This window comes from Solea solea, chromosome 14, assembly GCF_958295425.1.
Source record: "Solea solea chromosome 14, fSolSol10.1, whole genome shotgun sequence".
NCBI classification, from domain to species: domain Eukaryota; kingdom Metazoa; phylum Chordata; class Actinopteri; order Pleuronectiformes; family Soleidae; genus Solea; species Solea solea.
Genome location: NC_081147.1, coordinates 6,941,370 through 6,959,842, shown reverse-complemented (window position 1 = coordinate 6,959,842; position 18,473 = coordinate 6,941,370). Strand labels below are relative to the sequence as shown.

At 39.5% G+C, this 18,473-nt stretch overlaps 1 protein-coding gene across 1 annotated transcript in view; it reads left to right on the top strand.

The window, feature by feature from the left end:
* abhd18 (abhydrolase domain containing 18) overlaps positions 1-13,618 on the top strand; it is a 33,232-nt gene extending 19,614 nt beyond the window's left edge. The window contains exons 10-14 of the mRNA XM_058648954.1: positions 6,620-6,721; positions 6,931-7,115; positions 8,549-8,682; positions 8,851-9,013; positions 9,088-13,618. Coding sequence (XP_058504937.1) covers positions 6,620-6,721; positions 6,931-7,115; positions 8,549-8,682; positions 8,851-9,013; positions 9,088-9,145 — 642 coding nt within the window. The 3' untranslated portion in view covers positions 9,146-13,618. The remainder of the gene's footprint in view (positions 1-6,619; positions 6,722-6,930; positions 7,116-8,548; positions 8,683-8,850; positions 9,014-9,087) is intronic.
* Positions 13,619-18,473: the final 4,855 nt, after the last annotated feature.

Below are 18,473 nucleotides of genomic sequence, written 5' to 3'. Positions count from 1 at the left end.
CAAAGCCTCAAGATGAAACCGTTTCAAGGTCCATTCTGGTTAATTTCCAGAGGTATGACATTAAAGACAAAATACTTAAGATGGCCTGGTCAAAGAAAATAACTTGTGAAGGAAAACCGGTCACCTTTGCTCACAACTTTCCCACTGAAATTAATAATAATCTGAAAGAGTACAGGGACATAAAGAAGATCCTGAAGGAGAAACAGATATGTTTCCAAACCCCGTACCCAGCCAGGATGAAGATTTACTTGGAAAACGGACTGTGTCCCCTCAACAACGCAACAGAAGTGTCCGAGGACATGAGAAAGAGAGGCTTCCAGCTCGACCTGAATACAAAATAATGACTTTGACTGGATGGAGATTAAAGAGGAAAAGCACACTTTGTTTTCTGCAAAGAGGGGGCCCCTACACAACGTAGGACTGATTCTCCACCAGCAAATAAGCAGGTTCATGAAGAAGACAGGGCTGTGTAAGACCCTGAGGTTGAAAGTCAATGTTGTATTAGATGTTCATCTTAATGTTATCTGTTATTGTCACAGTACATATGTTCTTGCAGCCGGCACACGTGGATTCAATCATTGTTATGGGGTACAATAATTTGACAGTAGCCTCCTGGAATGTAATAGGCTTAAAAAACCCAGTGAAGAGGAGTAAAGTAATGACAAAAATGAGAAGGGGGAATAACAAAGTTATTTTTTTGATTCTCTGGTGTGATAGTAAATATGAGGCAAAATGGAAGGACATGGAAAGGGAATAATGATTGGAGATTATAAATTAATGACAATTCATCAGGACCATTTGAATCCCCTCATCTCATTTACACTACACATCTGGTTTGATGTTCTGAAACAATTAAATTTGTTGAACCAATTGAAAAAATGTAGATGGGTCAAATATGATTTCAAACCAAATGCTAGATTTAAGTTCTGGACAAATAAAGGAATTATGCCGCGTATTCTTGGACAACAGATTCCACTGACATTCACAATGCTTTACCTTGGTGATCTACCAGAGGGGATAACAGAGAGTGCTAGATACCATTTAAAAATAATGACTGCGGCAGCAAAAAAAGCAATAACTCGTAAATGGTTACAGACCGACCCGCCTATAGTCACTGATTGGCTTGAAATCACAAAAGAGATTCATGAGATGGAAATACTGACCTTTTTACTCAGACTGAGAAAAGACTTGTATTGTGCAAGATGGAAAAAATGAACAATTTTTGTCACTTAAACAATTTGAAAAGGATTTAAAATGTCATTTGCATTTTCATTTTATTTCCATGTGATACTTATTGTACAAAGGGCCATACGGTAGATAGTGGTTAGCACGCTCGCCTTGCAGCGAGAAGACCTAGGTTCAGGTTCCCCGGTTGGAACAAGGGCCTTTCTGCATTGAGTTTGCATGTTCTCTCCGTGTGTGTGGGTTTTCTCCGGGTCCTCCGGCTTCCTCCCACAGTCCAAAAACATGCAATGTGGGGATCGGGTAAATTAGACACCCTAAATTGACCATAGGGGTGAGTGTGAGAGTGAATAGAATAGAATAGAAATACTTTATTCATCCCCAAGGGGAAATTGTTTTAACATAGCAGCAATACAAACAAATATTATAAACAAAAAATGTAAAATGTGCAACAGTGAGAAAAAAAGTGCAATAATAAAGGAGTGGCATAATGGAGTGCAATGTCATACTGTAGAAAATGTGCATTGTGCAAATGAGCAGTATTTTTTTTTGTACTATTACAGAGAGTTATTGTAAGTTTTGATGGCTGATGGCAGGAATGACTTCCTGAATCTGTCCTTGTGACAGCGGAGCTGTCTGAATCTCTTGGAGAATGTGCTCTCCTGGGCCTGGAGGATGTGGTGGAGAGGATGATCGGTGTTATCCATGATGGAAAAAAGTTTATTCAGCATCCTCCTCTCCACCACCGTTTCCACGGTGTCCTGTTTGCAGCCGATGATGGAGCCGGCCTTCTTAGTCAGTTTGTTGAGTTTGTTAGTTTCACCGGCTCCAATGCTGCTCCCCCAGCACACCACAGCAAAGAACAGTGCGCTGGCCACAACAGACTGGTAAAATATCCTCAGAAAGAAGAACCTGCTCATCCCCTTCCTGTACACAGCAACGGTGTTAGCCTTCCAGTCCAGTCTGTTGTTCAGCCTCACACCAAGGAATTTGTATTCCTCCACCATCTCAATGTCCTCCCCCAGTACCCTCAAAGGTTGTGGAGCTGTCCTCTTCCTCCTGAAGTCCAACACCATCTCCTTGGTCTTGGTCACATTCAGAATCAGGTGGTTCTCACTGGCCCACTTCACAAAGTCAGATACCACTGTCCTGTACTCCCCCTCCTGTCCATCCCTCATACACCCCACCACCGCAGAGTCATCAGAGAACTTCTGCAAGTGGCATGACACAGAGTCATATTTAAAGTCTGAGGTGTATATGGTGAACAGGAAGGGGGACAGCACAGTTCCCTGTGGGGCTCCTACATCACTAACCACCACATCAGACAAACCACAACCCAGTCGGACAAACTGTGGTCTGCCTGTCAGGTAGTCAGTGATCCAGGAGATGGTGGGCGTGTCCACCCCCACCACCTGCAACTTCTCTCCCAGTAACAGTGGCTGGATGGTGTTGAAAGCACTGGAGAAATCAAAGAAAGTGATTCTCACAGTGCCTCCAGCACCATCCAGGTGAGACTGAGCTCGATACAGCAGATAGATGAGGGCGTCATCCACCCCCAGGTTGGGCTGATAAGCAAAATGAAGTGGATCCAGTGAGGACTTTACCTGCGGTCTGAGGTGAGCCAAGACCAGCCGCTCCAGCACCTTCATCACATGGGACGTTAGAGCCACTGAGCGGTAGTCCCCGGGTTCACAAGATGCTGATGACTTTGTCTTGGGGACAGGAACCAGGCATGATGTCTTCCACAGCGCTGGGACCATCCCCTGTTGGAGGCTCAGGTTGAAGAGGTGCTGCAGGATCACAGCCAGCTGGGTAGCACAAGCCCTCAGTAGCCTGGGGCTAAGACCGTCCGGGCCTGCAGCGTTGTTCTGCTGCAGTCTCTCCAGCTGTCTTCTGACCTGGGTGGTTGTCACGGAGAGGGGGGGGGAGGTGATACAATGTCCAAGCGGTTCTCCAGGGGGGGCAGAGGGGGGAGAGGTAGAGGCAGGGGGGGAGGGAGGGAGTGTGATGTGTGGGGGAAGCAGCAGGGGGCTGTGTGGAAGACTGTGAGCTGAACCTGTTGAAGAAGAGGTTCAGCTGATTAGCCCTCTCGATAGAGCCCTCTGTCGGTTTCTCCTTCACATTAAATCCAGTGATGGTCTTCATTCCGGACCACACCTCCCACATGTCATTCTGTTGGAGTTTGGACTCCAGCTTCCTCCTGTAGGTGTCTTTGCTCTGCCTCAGCTTCTCTTTAAGGTCACGCTGTACCTTCCGCAGCTCCTCCTGGTCCCCTTGTCTGAAGGCCTCTTTCTTTTTGTTGAGGAGAGTCTTCAGATCTCTGGTAACCCAAGGTTTGTTGTTGGGAAAGCAATGGACAGTCCGGGCAGGGAGAACCGTGTGTTCACAGAACCTAATGTAATCTGTGATGCAGTCTGTCATGGAGTTGATGTCCTCCCCATGTGGCAAGAAGAGCGCATCCCAATCAGTAGACTCAAAGCAGTCCTGCAGGGCCATGTCAGCCTCCTGTGTACTCCTTCTCACTGAGCGGGTGGCAACAGGAAGCCTCTTCACTACAGGGACATACCTGGGAGTCAGCTGGACCAAGTTGTGATCAGACAAGCCAAGGGGGGGAAGGGCAGTGGCTGTGTATGCATCCCTAGCATTTGCATACAAAAGGTCAATTGTTTTATTGTCTCTGGTGGGGCAGTCGACATATTGGTGGAAGGTTGGTAAAACAGAGTACAGGTTGGTGTGGTTAAAATCCCCAGTGATGGTGATAAATGCAGTGTGGTTGTTTGTCTCTATCTGTGTGTGTGTGGCCCTGCGATGGACTGGCGAACTGTCCAGAGTGTACCCCGCCTATCGCCCGATGTAGCTGAAATTGGCAAAGCACCCCCCACGACCCTCTGGTGGAGGATAAAGCGGTAGATGATGACTGACTGACTGACTTATTGTACAAACTAAGTACCACTACAGTCCCTGACAAAGGTCTTGTCACTTATCCATTTTGTAGAAAAAACAGCTCATAACCTAACTTTAAATTAATCCATTGGTTTTAGAAATGGCTCATATGAAAGCTAAAACCTTCCCAAATCATGTTCAATTTACTAAAATAAATTTGCTTCACTGAAGAAAGATTGATCATTTAATGAACACAGAAAGGTCAGATTTTGGCAAGACAAAAGTTTTGTCGCCTACAGAGAGTAATGTGAAAATTTAACAAATAATTTACTTCAAATACAAAAATATGCTGCATAACATCAGTAAATTAAGTAGTGGTGCTGTGAGATCCATATTTAATATCTTGTATGACTTCCATGAGCTTGAAGGACTGCATCCATGCGGTTCGATAATGATTCATACAATTTATTGATGAAGTCATCAGGAATAGCAAAGAAAGCAGTCTTACATGCCTCCCAGAGTTCATCAAGATTCTTTGGTTTCGTCTTCCATGCTTCCTCTTTCATTCTACCCCAGACATGCTCAATGATGTTCATGTCTGGTGACTGGGCTGGCCAGACCTGGAGCACCTTGATCTTCTTCGCCTTGAGGAACTTTGACGTAGAGATGGAAGTATGCGATGGAGCACCATCCTGCTGCAAAATTTGACCCCTTTTATGTTTGGGAATGTAAGAGGTAGCTAATACTTCTTGATATTTTAGGCTATTGATATTGCCTTCCACCCTGCAAATCTCTTGCACACCCCCATACTGGATGTAACCCCAGACCATGATTTTTCCACGACCAAACTTAACTGTTTTCTGGGTGAATCTCGGATCCATGCGGGCTCCAGTAGGTCTCCTGCAATATTTGTGGCAGCTGTGATGTAATTCAACCCAAGATTCATCTGAGAAATCCACCTTCTGCCACTTTTCCAGCGTCCATCCTTTTAGCAGGCTGTGTCCCTTTTAATTGCCTTTTGTTTAGTGCTGGTTTCTGGGCAATGATTGGACCATGGAGGCCATTTCGAGACAGAATTCTACAAACTGTTCTGGTTGACACAGGGACTTGAGGTGACCAGGCCTGGTTGAGCTCTGCTGCAGTGGAAAAGGGGCTTGCCTTGGATTTTCCTTGCAGGGTCTGTCGGACCTGGGCTTGTCAAAAACATCTCCAGTCTCTTCTAATCTTTTTCTTATACTTTGTATTTGACGCTGAGACACATTGAAGGTGTCAGCCACCTCAGCAATGGATCTGCTGAGGTGGCTGACTCTTGATAATCAACGCTTTGGTCTCAGGGTGAATCTTAGGCATGTTGTCAGAGGTCAAGTTGCAGTTGATGTGAAGGTCTGGTGTGATGGGGTTCTTTTTATACACACCCACTAATTGATTGATCAATTATTGATCACAGGGGAGGCTGTAATCTAGGATTGGGTGCATCATATGACAAGGCGACAAGACTTTTGTCTTTGCAAAAACTGACTCAGTGGGCTTTACCAAGCTGTGAACGTTAGAATTCTTCTCAGAAGTTTCATTTGGCACCAAAACATTACTTCAAAAGATGTTGGGATAAAAATGAGCCATTTCTTGTAAAAAAAAAATTATTAGACATATATTTAAGGGGCACTTAATGTCAACTTGTACCTAGGCGACAAGACTTTTGTCAGGGACTGTATGTGGAGACCCTTTTCCAATGCTGATGTGGAAGATCTTAAGTGCCTGGTCATGAAGCCTTTTTTATTGTACTGTGCAGTGCTTTTCTTGTCATAGAAACAAATAAAAATTTAAGTATAAAAAAAAAAAGTATAGTCTGAGAACCTGGCCTCAAACCTGACCCAGTTCAGACTCGGCTTTCTCTCCCCTCTGTGAGGTAGATCACACAAAATAGCAATTTCATAAAATAAACAATGCCTGACGACAGAACGGTCCTAAACAGGATTTTAAATACATATTCACAGCGACTTACACAGCGGCCGTATTGTGTTCGCTCTCAGCACGGAGGGAAAAACACAAACTCACCGATCCTCGACAACAACCAAACAGGTACACTCCCTGGTCACAAATGTCAGCCCCTTAGCTCGACTAGCCTCTCGTCTATGGACTATATCACTTAATATCATTTAATCTCACGGAAGTTAGCCTGACTTACTCGCACAGTGGACATACACACACCACCTTCATTGCTCTTGACGTGTTATTGCTATTTTTGCGGGCAATTCACGTCTTTTGCTATTTCCTTAGTCTCTCGAGTCTCTCTCTACTAGGTGGTTCTTAAAGTGAGCTACTCTCAACTCCCCTATTTTCACCTGGCCACATATAGTTCGAGCACTGTTAAAAACTGCTTCGAATGGTGGCCATCTTGAAAAATGTTCAACTGGATAGCATACTTTTCTAAGGGAGTAGGTTCTGAGGCACTTGTGTGCCAAATATGATGCTCGTACCAAGTGAAAGATTGTTTCAGCAATCTGCCCTACTAAAATGGTTGAGAAGTAAAATTCTGCTGTGTTTTTGTGTGTAGGGTGTGCTGAGTAAAGCAGTGAACTGGACTGAGCTGGAGAAACAATATTCCATTAACTCTGTATATGAAGAGGAGATCATTCAACTGTTGGAGTACTGTGGGGTAAATTGTCCTTCCTACTCAAGATCTACACAACCAGGGGGGTTATGGATTTTGCCTTATTAAATTAATAAATGTAATCACAAATACTTGGAACTGTTGAACAATTAGAATGCTCTTGAACGAAGCTCTCCAAGAGCAGCAACCATAACCTTACCCCAACTCACACCAGCATCAGTAAGAACCTTGTGTCTGTTTTGCTGTGTCATCAGGCAGATTCTTTAAAGATGGTTCCAGACTTTGTGAAAAACATGGACTCTACAGAGCAACTTCTGACTTTTTCTGGAGCTTCAGTAGACCAGTACTCCAAAGCCAGAGGAGGAACTGAGGTTGACAAAGTAGACCACTTATTATCATCTGTGAATAACAGTGGGACAAGCTTGGACTCTGGACCATGGTAAGTAAGTTTTTTAGATATATCTGCATGTGTGACTTTACTGCTTGTCTACGTACTTAAGCTGACACAAAACATATACTTAACTGTGTTAAAGGAGACATATTATACCCTATTTCTCCAAGTTAAAATAGTTCCCTGGTGTCCTAATGAACATGTCTGTGACATGCTTTGGTCAAAATACGGATGAAGCACCATAGCAGTTCAATAACCCTGCCAAAACCGCCCCTTTCAGAACGCTCGGTTTTGTGCCTGGTCCCTTTACATTCAAATGAGACACAGGCAAACACACCCACTTCTTCCAGGGGGTTTCTGATTTGTCCGTTTTACTGCGCTCACTCAGCTCCTGTTCCCTCCGCTCCATTCCTCTCCCCCTCCCTCCACTAGTTCTCTGACAATATCAACATGGCAGCATGCGCAGAAAACAGCGAGAGTGTCGTCACAGGAAGAGACGTCCGACACAAGGATCAAGCCGCACAGTGCCAAACTGTAAATCAGTTAAAAAGACTTAGGTGGCGAGCAACGAGCTGCATAAACTGCCACTGTATGTGACTGTATCAGACTGTATCAGACTGAGTGTGTGCTCCGGTCCTGGAGGACGTACTGAACAAATATTTTTAATTAGGATGTGTCAGAATGGTCAGTTATGAGCTCTATTTGACCATTTCTTAAAAATGTGTGTGTTTGTACGTCGGTGAAATAGGGTCGCTGACTAAATACGGCGACCTCTAGCCGCAGTCTGATGAGAAGTGGTGCGAACACACAAACACACGTTTGCTGACTTTATCCGGCACATTAGCTTCATATATAAAATCCTCTGATGCTGGAAGTTTGTGTAAAACACTGTGCTCCACTGTGCAGCCACCAACAGCACACTTGTCCCTCCGCGTTGACATAATACCGCTCTTCCTCCCTCGTCTGCACTCTCCCATTTTATAGGGACAAGGTGGAGCTAAGGTGGAGCTCTCAAAGTAAACTTACTGGTGGGGCGGTAACATTTGCGGTGAAATGCGCATGCTGCCGTCATAATGCGCAGGGAATTCAACATTGCGTGTTTTAACACCTATACTTACACTAAGGGGGACAATGAAAAAAGGACTGAGTATTCTTTTTCCACACTTTGGCGACTGGTAGGGCCTCCAGAGTCCCAAATATAAGTATTAAAATGATTAAAAAGTTGATTTTGCATAATATGTCCCCTTTAAATGAAAAGATTTGAACATTTGTCACAATGTATTATCCGTCTGATGTCATGTACTTAATTATCTAATTTGTTCGCTCATTGTGATTATGAGTATTGAGTATTGGATAATTGCTGGGACATGGCACTGGTTACTGTGTAGTATTTTTTTGTCTGGTGGTTAACCGGCTTGGTTAAATGTTGCTTGGATTACATTTAATCCTTTTGTTTTCATCTAAAACTTTCTTTATTGAAGCTTTGGTACAAACAGCACACTGCATGGAAAGAAGAAAGATTCGGCCAAATGCCTTCGACCATCATTGCATAAAGAGTCAATAAGCTTCATGAAGGGAGTAATGGATGAATGTACACACATGGCCAACTTCTCTGGTAAGTGTTATGATGATAGAAACATTCATTTAAAAGAAACAGCTCCAGAATTTATGTATATAATTTAGTCTTTAGTCAATGACTCGAGATCTACTGACCATGTCGAGATAGTGTATATATTATGTGTGTCCTTTGGCAAATAAGTGGTATGTGTCTGTTCTGTTGTAGTTCCTGTCGACCCCAGTCTCATCATCGTAGTTCAGGCTAAAGAGGATGCCTATGTGCCTCGCACAGGTGTCCTGAGTCTGCAGGAGATCTGGCCAGGATGTGAAGTCCGCTATCTCAATGGAGGACACATCAGTGCATACCTGTTTAAACAGAACGTCTTCAGGTGAACCACTGGAACATAGGAGCCATTTAAAATGTCAGTCTGTTGAACTGATTGCATGTGTTTTTATTTTCCAGGCGGGCCATATATGACGCATTTAACAGATTCTGCCTGAAGTATCCCAACTTGCACTAGTCTCAGAGGCTGCACCACATCAGGACCTACATGTCCACAGACCAGAGGCCTCAGTGAAATGTTTGGCAGTGAGCATGTTTTCTGCTGAGACTCACTGTGTCTGGCTTCATATACTATCATTACATGAAGGCCAGCTTAGTGTAGTCTCATAGTCTCCCCTGCAGGGGGAGTGGTGTGTGCCATGTGATGGCATGAAAAGTTCCTGTCTGTGTTACTATGTAGAGGAACACTCAGACACACACACATTACTACAGTCCTTGTTCTATTAAAATATTAACTCACTGATGTGCACTTACTATAAAATTTTGATTAATACACATTTTGATTTATTAATGAAAACAAACAGTGTTTTGACTGAGAAATATCATAGGACTATCATAGGAGTTATATTACATAAGAAAGTCCCATGATTGAAACATAGCTCTTATGTAGTTTGCTTTTTTCTGAAATCTGCTGCTGCTGATGATGATGATAATGATAATAATAATGATAGAGACATAGTTGTTGAGAGCACTTGTCGCCATAAAATCAAAACAATGAAATGTTGCACTGTGTATTTTATACACTGGGGGTTCTCAAATCTTTTTAGAGTCAAGGACCCTTTACAGAGAGCCCATTTCCTCAATTATCCCCTTACAGTCCTTACACTGATAAAGCTCCCTCTCTGTCCCTCCTAAGATAAAATCTTACTTTGGGTACATGCTAATGAACGTTACTGCAACCCCTCTCTCATCCCATCATTGCTGCTTTAGATCTGTACAGCTACAAATTTGTCCCACCTAAGTCTCACTTCAGTCATGAAAGCATCCAGAAGTATATATTTTCTCCCCCCTTGTCCTGACCAATACGGCATAAATGAATTAGAGTCAGAGCGCACAAGGTACAAAATTCGTAACTAAACAAACTTGTCTGAGGGCATTTATCATAGCAACGTGAAAAACATGTCAATTTGTGCTAGACCCATCCAAGATAAAATGTTATTGAAATGTTTTACAGATTCAAAAGGGCGTCACAACGGCAGCCTTCGGAATTTTAGCTAATTTCGGCGAGTCATCACAAAACAGGAAGTGCGCTATAACTTTGCGGTACATTGTCCGATCCGTACGCAATTAGTTACATGACACGAGAGACCAACCCTGAACCCGTCTACGAACATGAACTTGAACAAACGTGATGTCGGCCATTTTTAATTCTGCCGCCATTTTGCTGCCAAACAGGAGGTACCCTGTCAATTTGCCACCTATTTCCTGAATCAATTTGATTGCGATTCACAAGGTCTCAATTCAATTCCAATTTAATTTAAAATATTTCAGTTACAATACCACTCTTGATCATGAAAACATTTTTACAGAATTAATACTGTTATTATACAAAGATTCCTCACAGCTGGCATATACATTGAAAAGTGAAAGAAATCTGCTTTTAGCTTATTGAAAGAACAATTTTGAGAAAAGAAAAAATTTAAACTGCACATTAACAAGTTCAAAGCACATAAACATCAAATGATGTGTTTCACGCTGGCATAGATGTTTGGAATAGCCACTTCACTCAAATGTATGCGTGTCGGCAAAATGTAGCACGGTTCCAACAAATTAACAGAGCTTTCAAGTCAGTGTGAGACGCCATTTCAATAAGTTTCCACATGACATTTCTCACACTGAGAAGTGATCAAACTTACTTCACATAAATTAGTAATCGATGATGCAGAGGCAGATTGCTCTGCGTACTTCACTCATATGGCTCTCTTGAATTAGCAACCTATCATCCAATCAGACAATACCATTTGTTGTTGCTGCGTAAAGTCTGAAAATAGGTTTGCGCTGCAAGTACTCATTCCAGGAACAACATCTTCACACGGCCAAACCTTGTCACCGCAGTAAAAGGTTTGTATTAAAAGGTCGGTCATGGGTTTTATGAATCGATTATCATATTATTAAATAGAAGATCGATTTTAATCGTTGAATCGATATTTTGGACCCAGCCCTACCTGTAACTCGCCCATACATTGACAGATTTTGAAAACATCTGCAAGCCATTACCTGCACACAAAAAGTAGATTGTCCAGAAACAGGAAGTGCTCTTTAACTCACCCATACATGGACTGGCTCAAAACATGTGAGACCAAGGGCCTGCCCTGAACACGTCTGCAAAGTATGACCTGCACACAGAAAGTAGGTCATCTAAAACAGGAAGTGCCCTGTAACTTGCCCATACATTGACCAATTGGCTTGAAACTTGATATGTTGTATTTTTTTGGGTTGTTGTTTCGTTGTGGTTTGCTTGTTTTGTTTTAATCAACTCAGTTACTCTGCTGGTCCTTACTAGTTTGGCATTAACTATTTTGAAAGAGGCTATGTTGTTTTGTTGTAAATCTTAACATTATTGTAGGCCTCATGTAACTGTCTTCATTGATAATATGGACATGGATATAATCTAATAAGAACTGATTTTTTGTTGATTTGTATCAGAAAACAATAGTTTCGTTTTTGGTTTGTGAGGCGTGTCTTATGGATATGGTGATTTGACTTCCTGGACTAGCTTGTAGGCTTTCTCAAATGTAATTTCTCGAAATCACTTCGCTTCAAGTGAACCAAATGCAGGAAGTGGACTGCAACGAAGGGCATTGTTGGTAAACAACCAAAACATACGCGCATGTAGAACGATAGCCAGGAGAAATGGCTGAGCTCATTGTTGCAGTGTATATGTGTCGTATGTTCACATATTCAAACAATAGGATTTGATGATCATGTTTTGCTCTTATGTGGAGGAAACAGAAGTTGTACTGCATTAAAACAACAGATGAGCGAGTTTTCTTGTTCGTTGTTGCCTTGTCATCTCCTTTAGTATATCTTGATGCAGCGCTGCCTCAGGTGAAGAGGGGAATACATTCAAAAGGTTTGTTTCCTTTCACTGAAGTGTGGAAGCAAAATCGGACCAGCTGAATGTTGCAGCCCCCAACTTAGCAGAGTACCCAATCGTACCGAGTCTGGCAGACTATTAGGTGTGAAAATGACCATAGTTACTGATCTTAAGGTTGTTTTACACCTAATAGTCCGCTCGATTCGGTTCAATTGGGGGTTGCAACATTAAATGTAAGTGTAATGAACTGAACCCTTTGAACTTGTAACTTGATACAGTTGTGTATCTGCTCCTGGTCTCTCTCTCTCTTCTGTCTCTACCTCATCTCCCTCAACCGGTCGAGGCAGATGACTGCACATCTCAGCCTGGTTCTGTCAGAGATTTCTTCCTGTTAAGAGGGAGTTTTTTTCTCTCCACTGATGCCTAGTGTTTGCTCATTGTGTGAACTGTTGGGGTTCTCTGCTTTCGTTGATGTTGTCTATGTACAGTGCCTTGAGATAATGTATGTTATGATTTGGCGCTATACAAATAAAATTGAATTGAATTGAATTTAAGATATACTTCTGTACCCTCAAAGTTTGATTTTGCAATGATTTCATTGTTTGCATGTGTCTTTTTGTGTGTGCATTACGCTGAACTTGCGAACATGAAGTCTTTTGCACACAGGGTAACCGTCTTAACCACTGAGCTACTCTGCCCCCAATGACACTCGCAATGGATAAGATAAGGATGATTTAATAGCATTTAGTAGAGCCTTGGAGTAACGTATAAAAATGGTAATAAAAATCAAAAAATAGTCTGATAGTCTAGACCAGTGGTCACCAACGTGGTGCCCGCGGGCACTTGGTAGCCCGCGAGCAGCCAGCGAGGTGCCCGTGGGCTCATTTCACTTCACCTCACTTGCATGTATCCAAATGATCACTGAGTAAAATGTCCTGATATTATTTATAAAAACTGTGATAATCATTAGGAGTAAGCACTGGATTTAATGTGTATGCAATTAAATGCATAATATTCATCATTTCAATGGTAAATTGCATAAAATGTTAATATGGTAGCCCTCCATATTATTCTCTACCCTTCAGGTAGCTCTCGGTCTCAAAAAGGTTGGTGACCCCTGGTCTAGACTGTTTAATATACGACACATGACTTATTTTGGCATACAAAGAACCAACTCAAAACCAAAGACTACGCTATTTAAAATGTGAATTAACTTTTATGAGTCACTTTGGTAAGTTTCAATTCATAAATGACATCGATGGAGGGGGGCCCAAAAATACAGTCTGGCTAGTATAGTCCATTTATTTAATCTGGCTCTGCTCACATATACTACTGAAACCTCTCACATAGACTAGTGACACCTCTTGCATAGACTAGTGAAAGCTCTCTGTAAAGAAGGGACTACAGCTGATTCGTGTAGATGAGCCAAGATGGTGTGTCGGTCAGGACACCCTCAGTGTTTCACTTTGCAATGGTTTCATTGTTTGGATGTGTTTTTCTATTGGTGCCTTTTTGTATGTGCATTACGCTGAAAAAGGCTATTTCCTGATTGTTTTCTTTTTTTCTACTGTCCCATAATATAAACCTCACAAATAAAGTGACCATTTACTAAGACTTTCTTGTCTACCCTCAGGGTTTGATTTTGCAATGATTTCTCACTGGTCTTTTGATGTTTCATTGAATTATATTTCAGGGAATCATATAGTTCTGATTGAAATGGCTTAATGTGCTGGTTAGTTTATATAAGAACACAATGAGAAGTTTCTATTTTACGAGAGTCAATCATTTTATTATTTTCATTTTCATTTAATTTCTTGAATTTATTCATTCATTTAATTTCTTCAAGCAAGTGATCTTATTCTTCAACAAACAAGTGCACAATAAAATTCAATGTGAATTCTAAACAGCACATTGTAATTTCTGCAATTATTATCAAAGTATTGATCAGTAATACAGTGAAAATGAGAGGAAATGTGAATATTTGCTTTGTAAGTCAATTTCAGGTGTGCACCCCTAAATGTTCTGCTTGCTCTCCTAAAATGTTCAGTTAGGGGCTACTAACTGCTCCTAGTAAAAAGTTAGTCTGCTGCCCTGCAAACATTGTTCTAAAGGGTTTATGGTCTTAGTTCCTCTTCAGTAGAGCTGCATGTCCACAATGTAAATTTAATTTCACATTTAAAGTCAAATAGATCAGGATACAGAGCATGTGTTGAAGGGCATGGACACTGTGTGTGATTGACAGCTCTGCATTTTATAGTTGCATAGTTGCAGTTATAGGTGGATTTGTAGTGGACAAGCTTTCAGGCTCCACCCCTTCTCTTATAACTATGGTTGTTTCTGGTTTCAAAAACTAACATGGTGTTGCCCTAAATACTAAACTCTAACATTTAAACAGGGGAGTTTACCCATCAGTGACAACCCAGCTAGTTGACACTTCCCAACCTTATGAGAACCTGCCTCCCAAAATGGGTTATGGATTCATATTTTATCTCTGACAAATGGAATGTGAACTATGATGAGGAAGGCTGGGCAATATTATAGCTATATCATGACATGAGACAAGATATGATCTTAGAATTTTGATATTGTCATATCTTAATCGGGTATTTGTGATGAATTTTCCTGGTTTGAGAATTTTGGAGAAAATCAAGCTCAAAAGTCAAGATTTTGACAATTATTTTGCAACAATTCGTGACTTTGCACTGCCCTCTAATGGCCTAATATGATTCCCCATGGAATATGTCACCTGATTTGCATACTACAGCTCCTTATTTTTCCAGTGATCCCCTATATGTCCATATCTATTGTGGACTATAGGAGAAAGTCCATCTCAAATATGAATGCTGACTGAATTCTATTGCAACCATTCCTGAATTTGCACTTCTCCCTACTGGCCGAAACGTGCATTTTTTTAAGGTGGAATCGAAACTTAATGAAAATCTGAGGCGAACCTTCAGCGTCAACATGTTATTGTTCCCTATAGAACAAGTATGCAGGGTTTTTTTTATTTTTTTATATCAAAATAATGTCAATGTAATAATTATATAAATATAAAGATGGTGATAATAACAATAATAATATTAACAACAATAATAATAATAATAATAATAATAATAATAATAATGATATGATTACAATAATAATGTGTGTTGTGAAAGCAACATTTGTTGAAAATAACATTGTAGAAATATTATTTTTAAGTTTGATTATGACAAATAACCATACAGTTAACAGAACAAATGAAGTTTACATCTTATAAGATATACTTCTGTATCCTCAGTGTTTGATTTTGCAATGATTTCACTGTTTGGATGTGTTTTTCTATTGGTGTCTTTTTGTGTGCGCATTCATCTGAGATAATGCGGTTTTTGGATTTTTTTCTTTTTTCTGCTGTCCCATAATATAAAACTCACAAATGAAGTTAACATCTTATAAGATATAGTTATATACCTTCAGTGTTTGATTTTGCAATGATTTCACTGTTTGGATGTGTTTTTCTATTTGTGTCTGTTTTTGTGCGCATTCAGCAGTTTTCAGATTTTTTTTATTTTTCTACTGTCCCATAACATAAACCTCACAAATAAAGTTAAAATCTTATAAGATATAGTTATATACCTTCTTTGTTTGATTTTGCAATGATTTCACTGTTTGGATGTGTTTTTCTATTTGTTGTCTGTTTTTGTGCGCATTCAGCAGGGATACAGCTGTTTTCTGATTTTTTCATTTTTCTACTGTCCCATAACATAAACCTCACAAATAAAGTTATAATCTCATAAGATATAGTTATATACCTTCAGTGTTAAATTTTGTAATGATTTCACTGTTTGGATGTGTTTTTCTATTTGTGTCTGTTTTTGTGCGCATTCAGCAGGGATACGGCTGTTTTCTGATTTTTTTCATTTTTCTACTATCCCATAACATAAACCTCACAAATAAAGTTAAAATCTTATAAGATATAATTATATACCTTCAGTGTTTGATTTTGCAATGATTTCACTGTTTGGATGTGTTTTTCTATTTGTGTCTGTTTTTGTGCACATTCAGCTGGGAACGGCTGTTTTCTGATTTTTTTCATTTTTCTACTGTCCCATAACATAAACCTCACAAATAAAGTTAAAATCTTATAAGATATAGTTATATACCTTCAGTGTTAAATTTTGCAATGATTTCACTGTTTGGATGTGTTGTTCTATTTTTGTCTGTTTTTGTGGGCATTCAGCAGGGATACGGCTGTTTTCTGATTTTTTTCATTTTTCTACTATCCTATAACATAAACCTCACAAATAAAGTTAAAATCTTATAAGATATAATTATATACCTTCAGTGTTTGATTTTGCAATGATTTCACTGTTTGTATGTGTTTTTCTATTTGTTGTCTGTTTTTGTGCGCATTCAGCAGGGATACAGCTGTTTTCTGATTTTTTCATTTTTCTACTGTCCCATAACATAAACCTCACAAATAAAGTTATAATCTCATAAGATATAGTTATATACCTTCAGTGTTAAATTTTGTAATGATTTCACTGTTTGGATGTGTTTTTCTATTTGTGTCTGTTTTTGTGCGCATTCAGCAGGGATACGGCTGTTTTCTGATTTTTTTCATTTTTCTACTATCCCATAACATAAACCTCACAAATAAAGTTAAAATCTTATAAGATATAATTATATACCTTCAGTGTTTGATTTTGCAATGATTTCACTGTTTGGATGTGTTTTTCTATTTGTGTCTGTTTTTGTGCACATTCAGCTGGGAACGGCTGTTTTCTGATTTTTTTCATTTTTCTACTGTCCCATAACATAAACCTCACAAATAAAGTTAAAATCTTATAAGATATAGTTATATACCTTCAGTGTTAAATTTTGCAATGATTTCACTGTTTGGATGTGTTGTTCTATTTTTGTCTGTTTTTGTGGGCATTCAGCAGGGATACGGCTGTTTTCTGATTTTTTTCATTTTTCTACTATCCTATAACATAAACCTCACAAATAAAGTTAAAATCTTATAAGATATAATTATATACCTTCAGTGTTTGATTTTGCAATGATTTCACTGTTTGTATGTGTTTTTCTATTTTTGTCTGTTTTTGTGCGCATTCAGCTGGGAACGCTGTTTTCTGATTTTTTTCATTTTTCTACTGTCCCATAACATAAACCTCACAAATAAAGTTAACATCTTATAACATATACTTCTGTACCCTCAGTGTTTGATTTTGCAATGATTTCACTGTTTGTATGTGTTTTTCTATTTGTGTCTGTTTTTGTGCGCATTCAGCTGGGAACGCTGTTTTCTGATTTTTTTCATTTTTCTACTGTCCCATAACATAAACCTCACAAATAAAGTTAACATCTTATAACATATACTTCTGTACCCTCAGTTTTTGATTTTGCAATGATTTCACTGTTTGGATGTGTTTTTCTATTTGTGTCTGTTTTTGTGCGCATTCAGCTGGGATACGGCTGTTTTCTTTTTTTTTATGATTAACATTTTTTTATTTTTCTCATTTCAACAATACAACAATACAGTAACAACAACCCACCCACTTCCTCCCCCCATCCAAGCCACCTCCATCCATGCAAATTCATTTCCTGGTTATCAACACAACCACTTTGCTCCTTCCTGTTTATCTATCACAGATACAACCACTGCATTAGTGTACACAAAACATAAAATATCTATAACAAAATTAGACACAAAATAAGACTACAAACCAAATCAAAACCACAAATGAAATAAGTGCTCCATTAAAGAGTCAATTCACCAACCAAAAAAAAAAAACAAATAAATAAAAATAAAAAAGGTAATAATAATAAAAAAATACATACACAAACATACATATATACATACTCATATAAACATACGCACATCCACCCATACATAAAAAAATAAAAACATATATAAACAAATATGATTAATAAATAAAGAAATAAATTGATAAAAAAATAAAGGTAGTAATGATAAAATAATAACAACAACAACAACAACAAAACCAACAATAATAATAGAGAAAAAAAAATTCAGGATAAAATTAAGCACTAATAGCTTAATAAAATACAAACCAAGGTAAGCAGCACTGTTCTGTAACAAGAAAAACAAAAAAGAACAAAAAAAACAACAACAAACAGCTTGCATCTTTCCACCATATAACCCCTTTCAGGAGCCCTTTAAAAATGTTAAGTATTTGCCCCACTTTGCTTCATATAGATCCATTCTACCCAATTGTTTATACGACATTTTTTCAAATGCTGCAACTCGAGCCAACTCCACAGCCCACTCTTGAAGGGAAGGGACCCCCTCCATCTTCCATCTCCTGACAAGTATTTGTCAACCAATCATAATACTGGTTTGGATATAACTTATGATATGTGTATCCTGTCCTGTCAGAACTGAACGATCACCCAAAATAAATAACCTATGCTAAATAGCATTTGTATATCTGTAATCTCACACAAATTATCATAGATATTGATC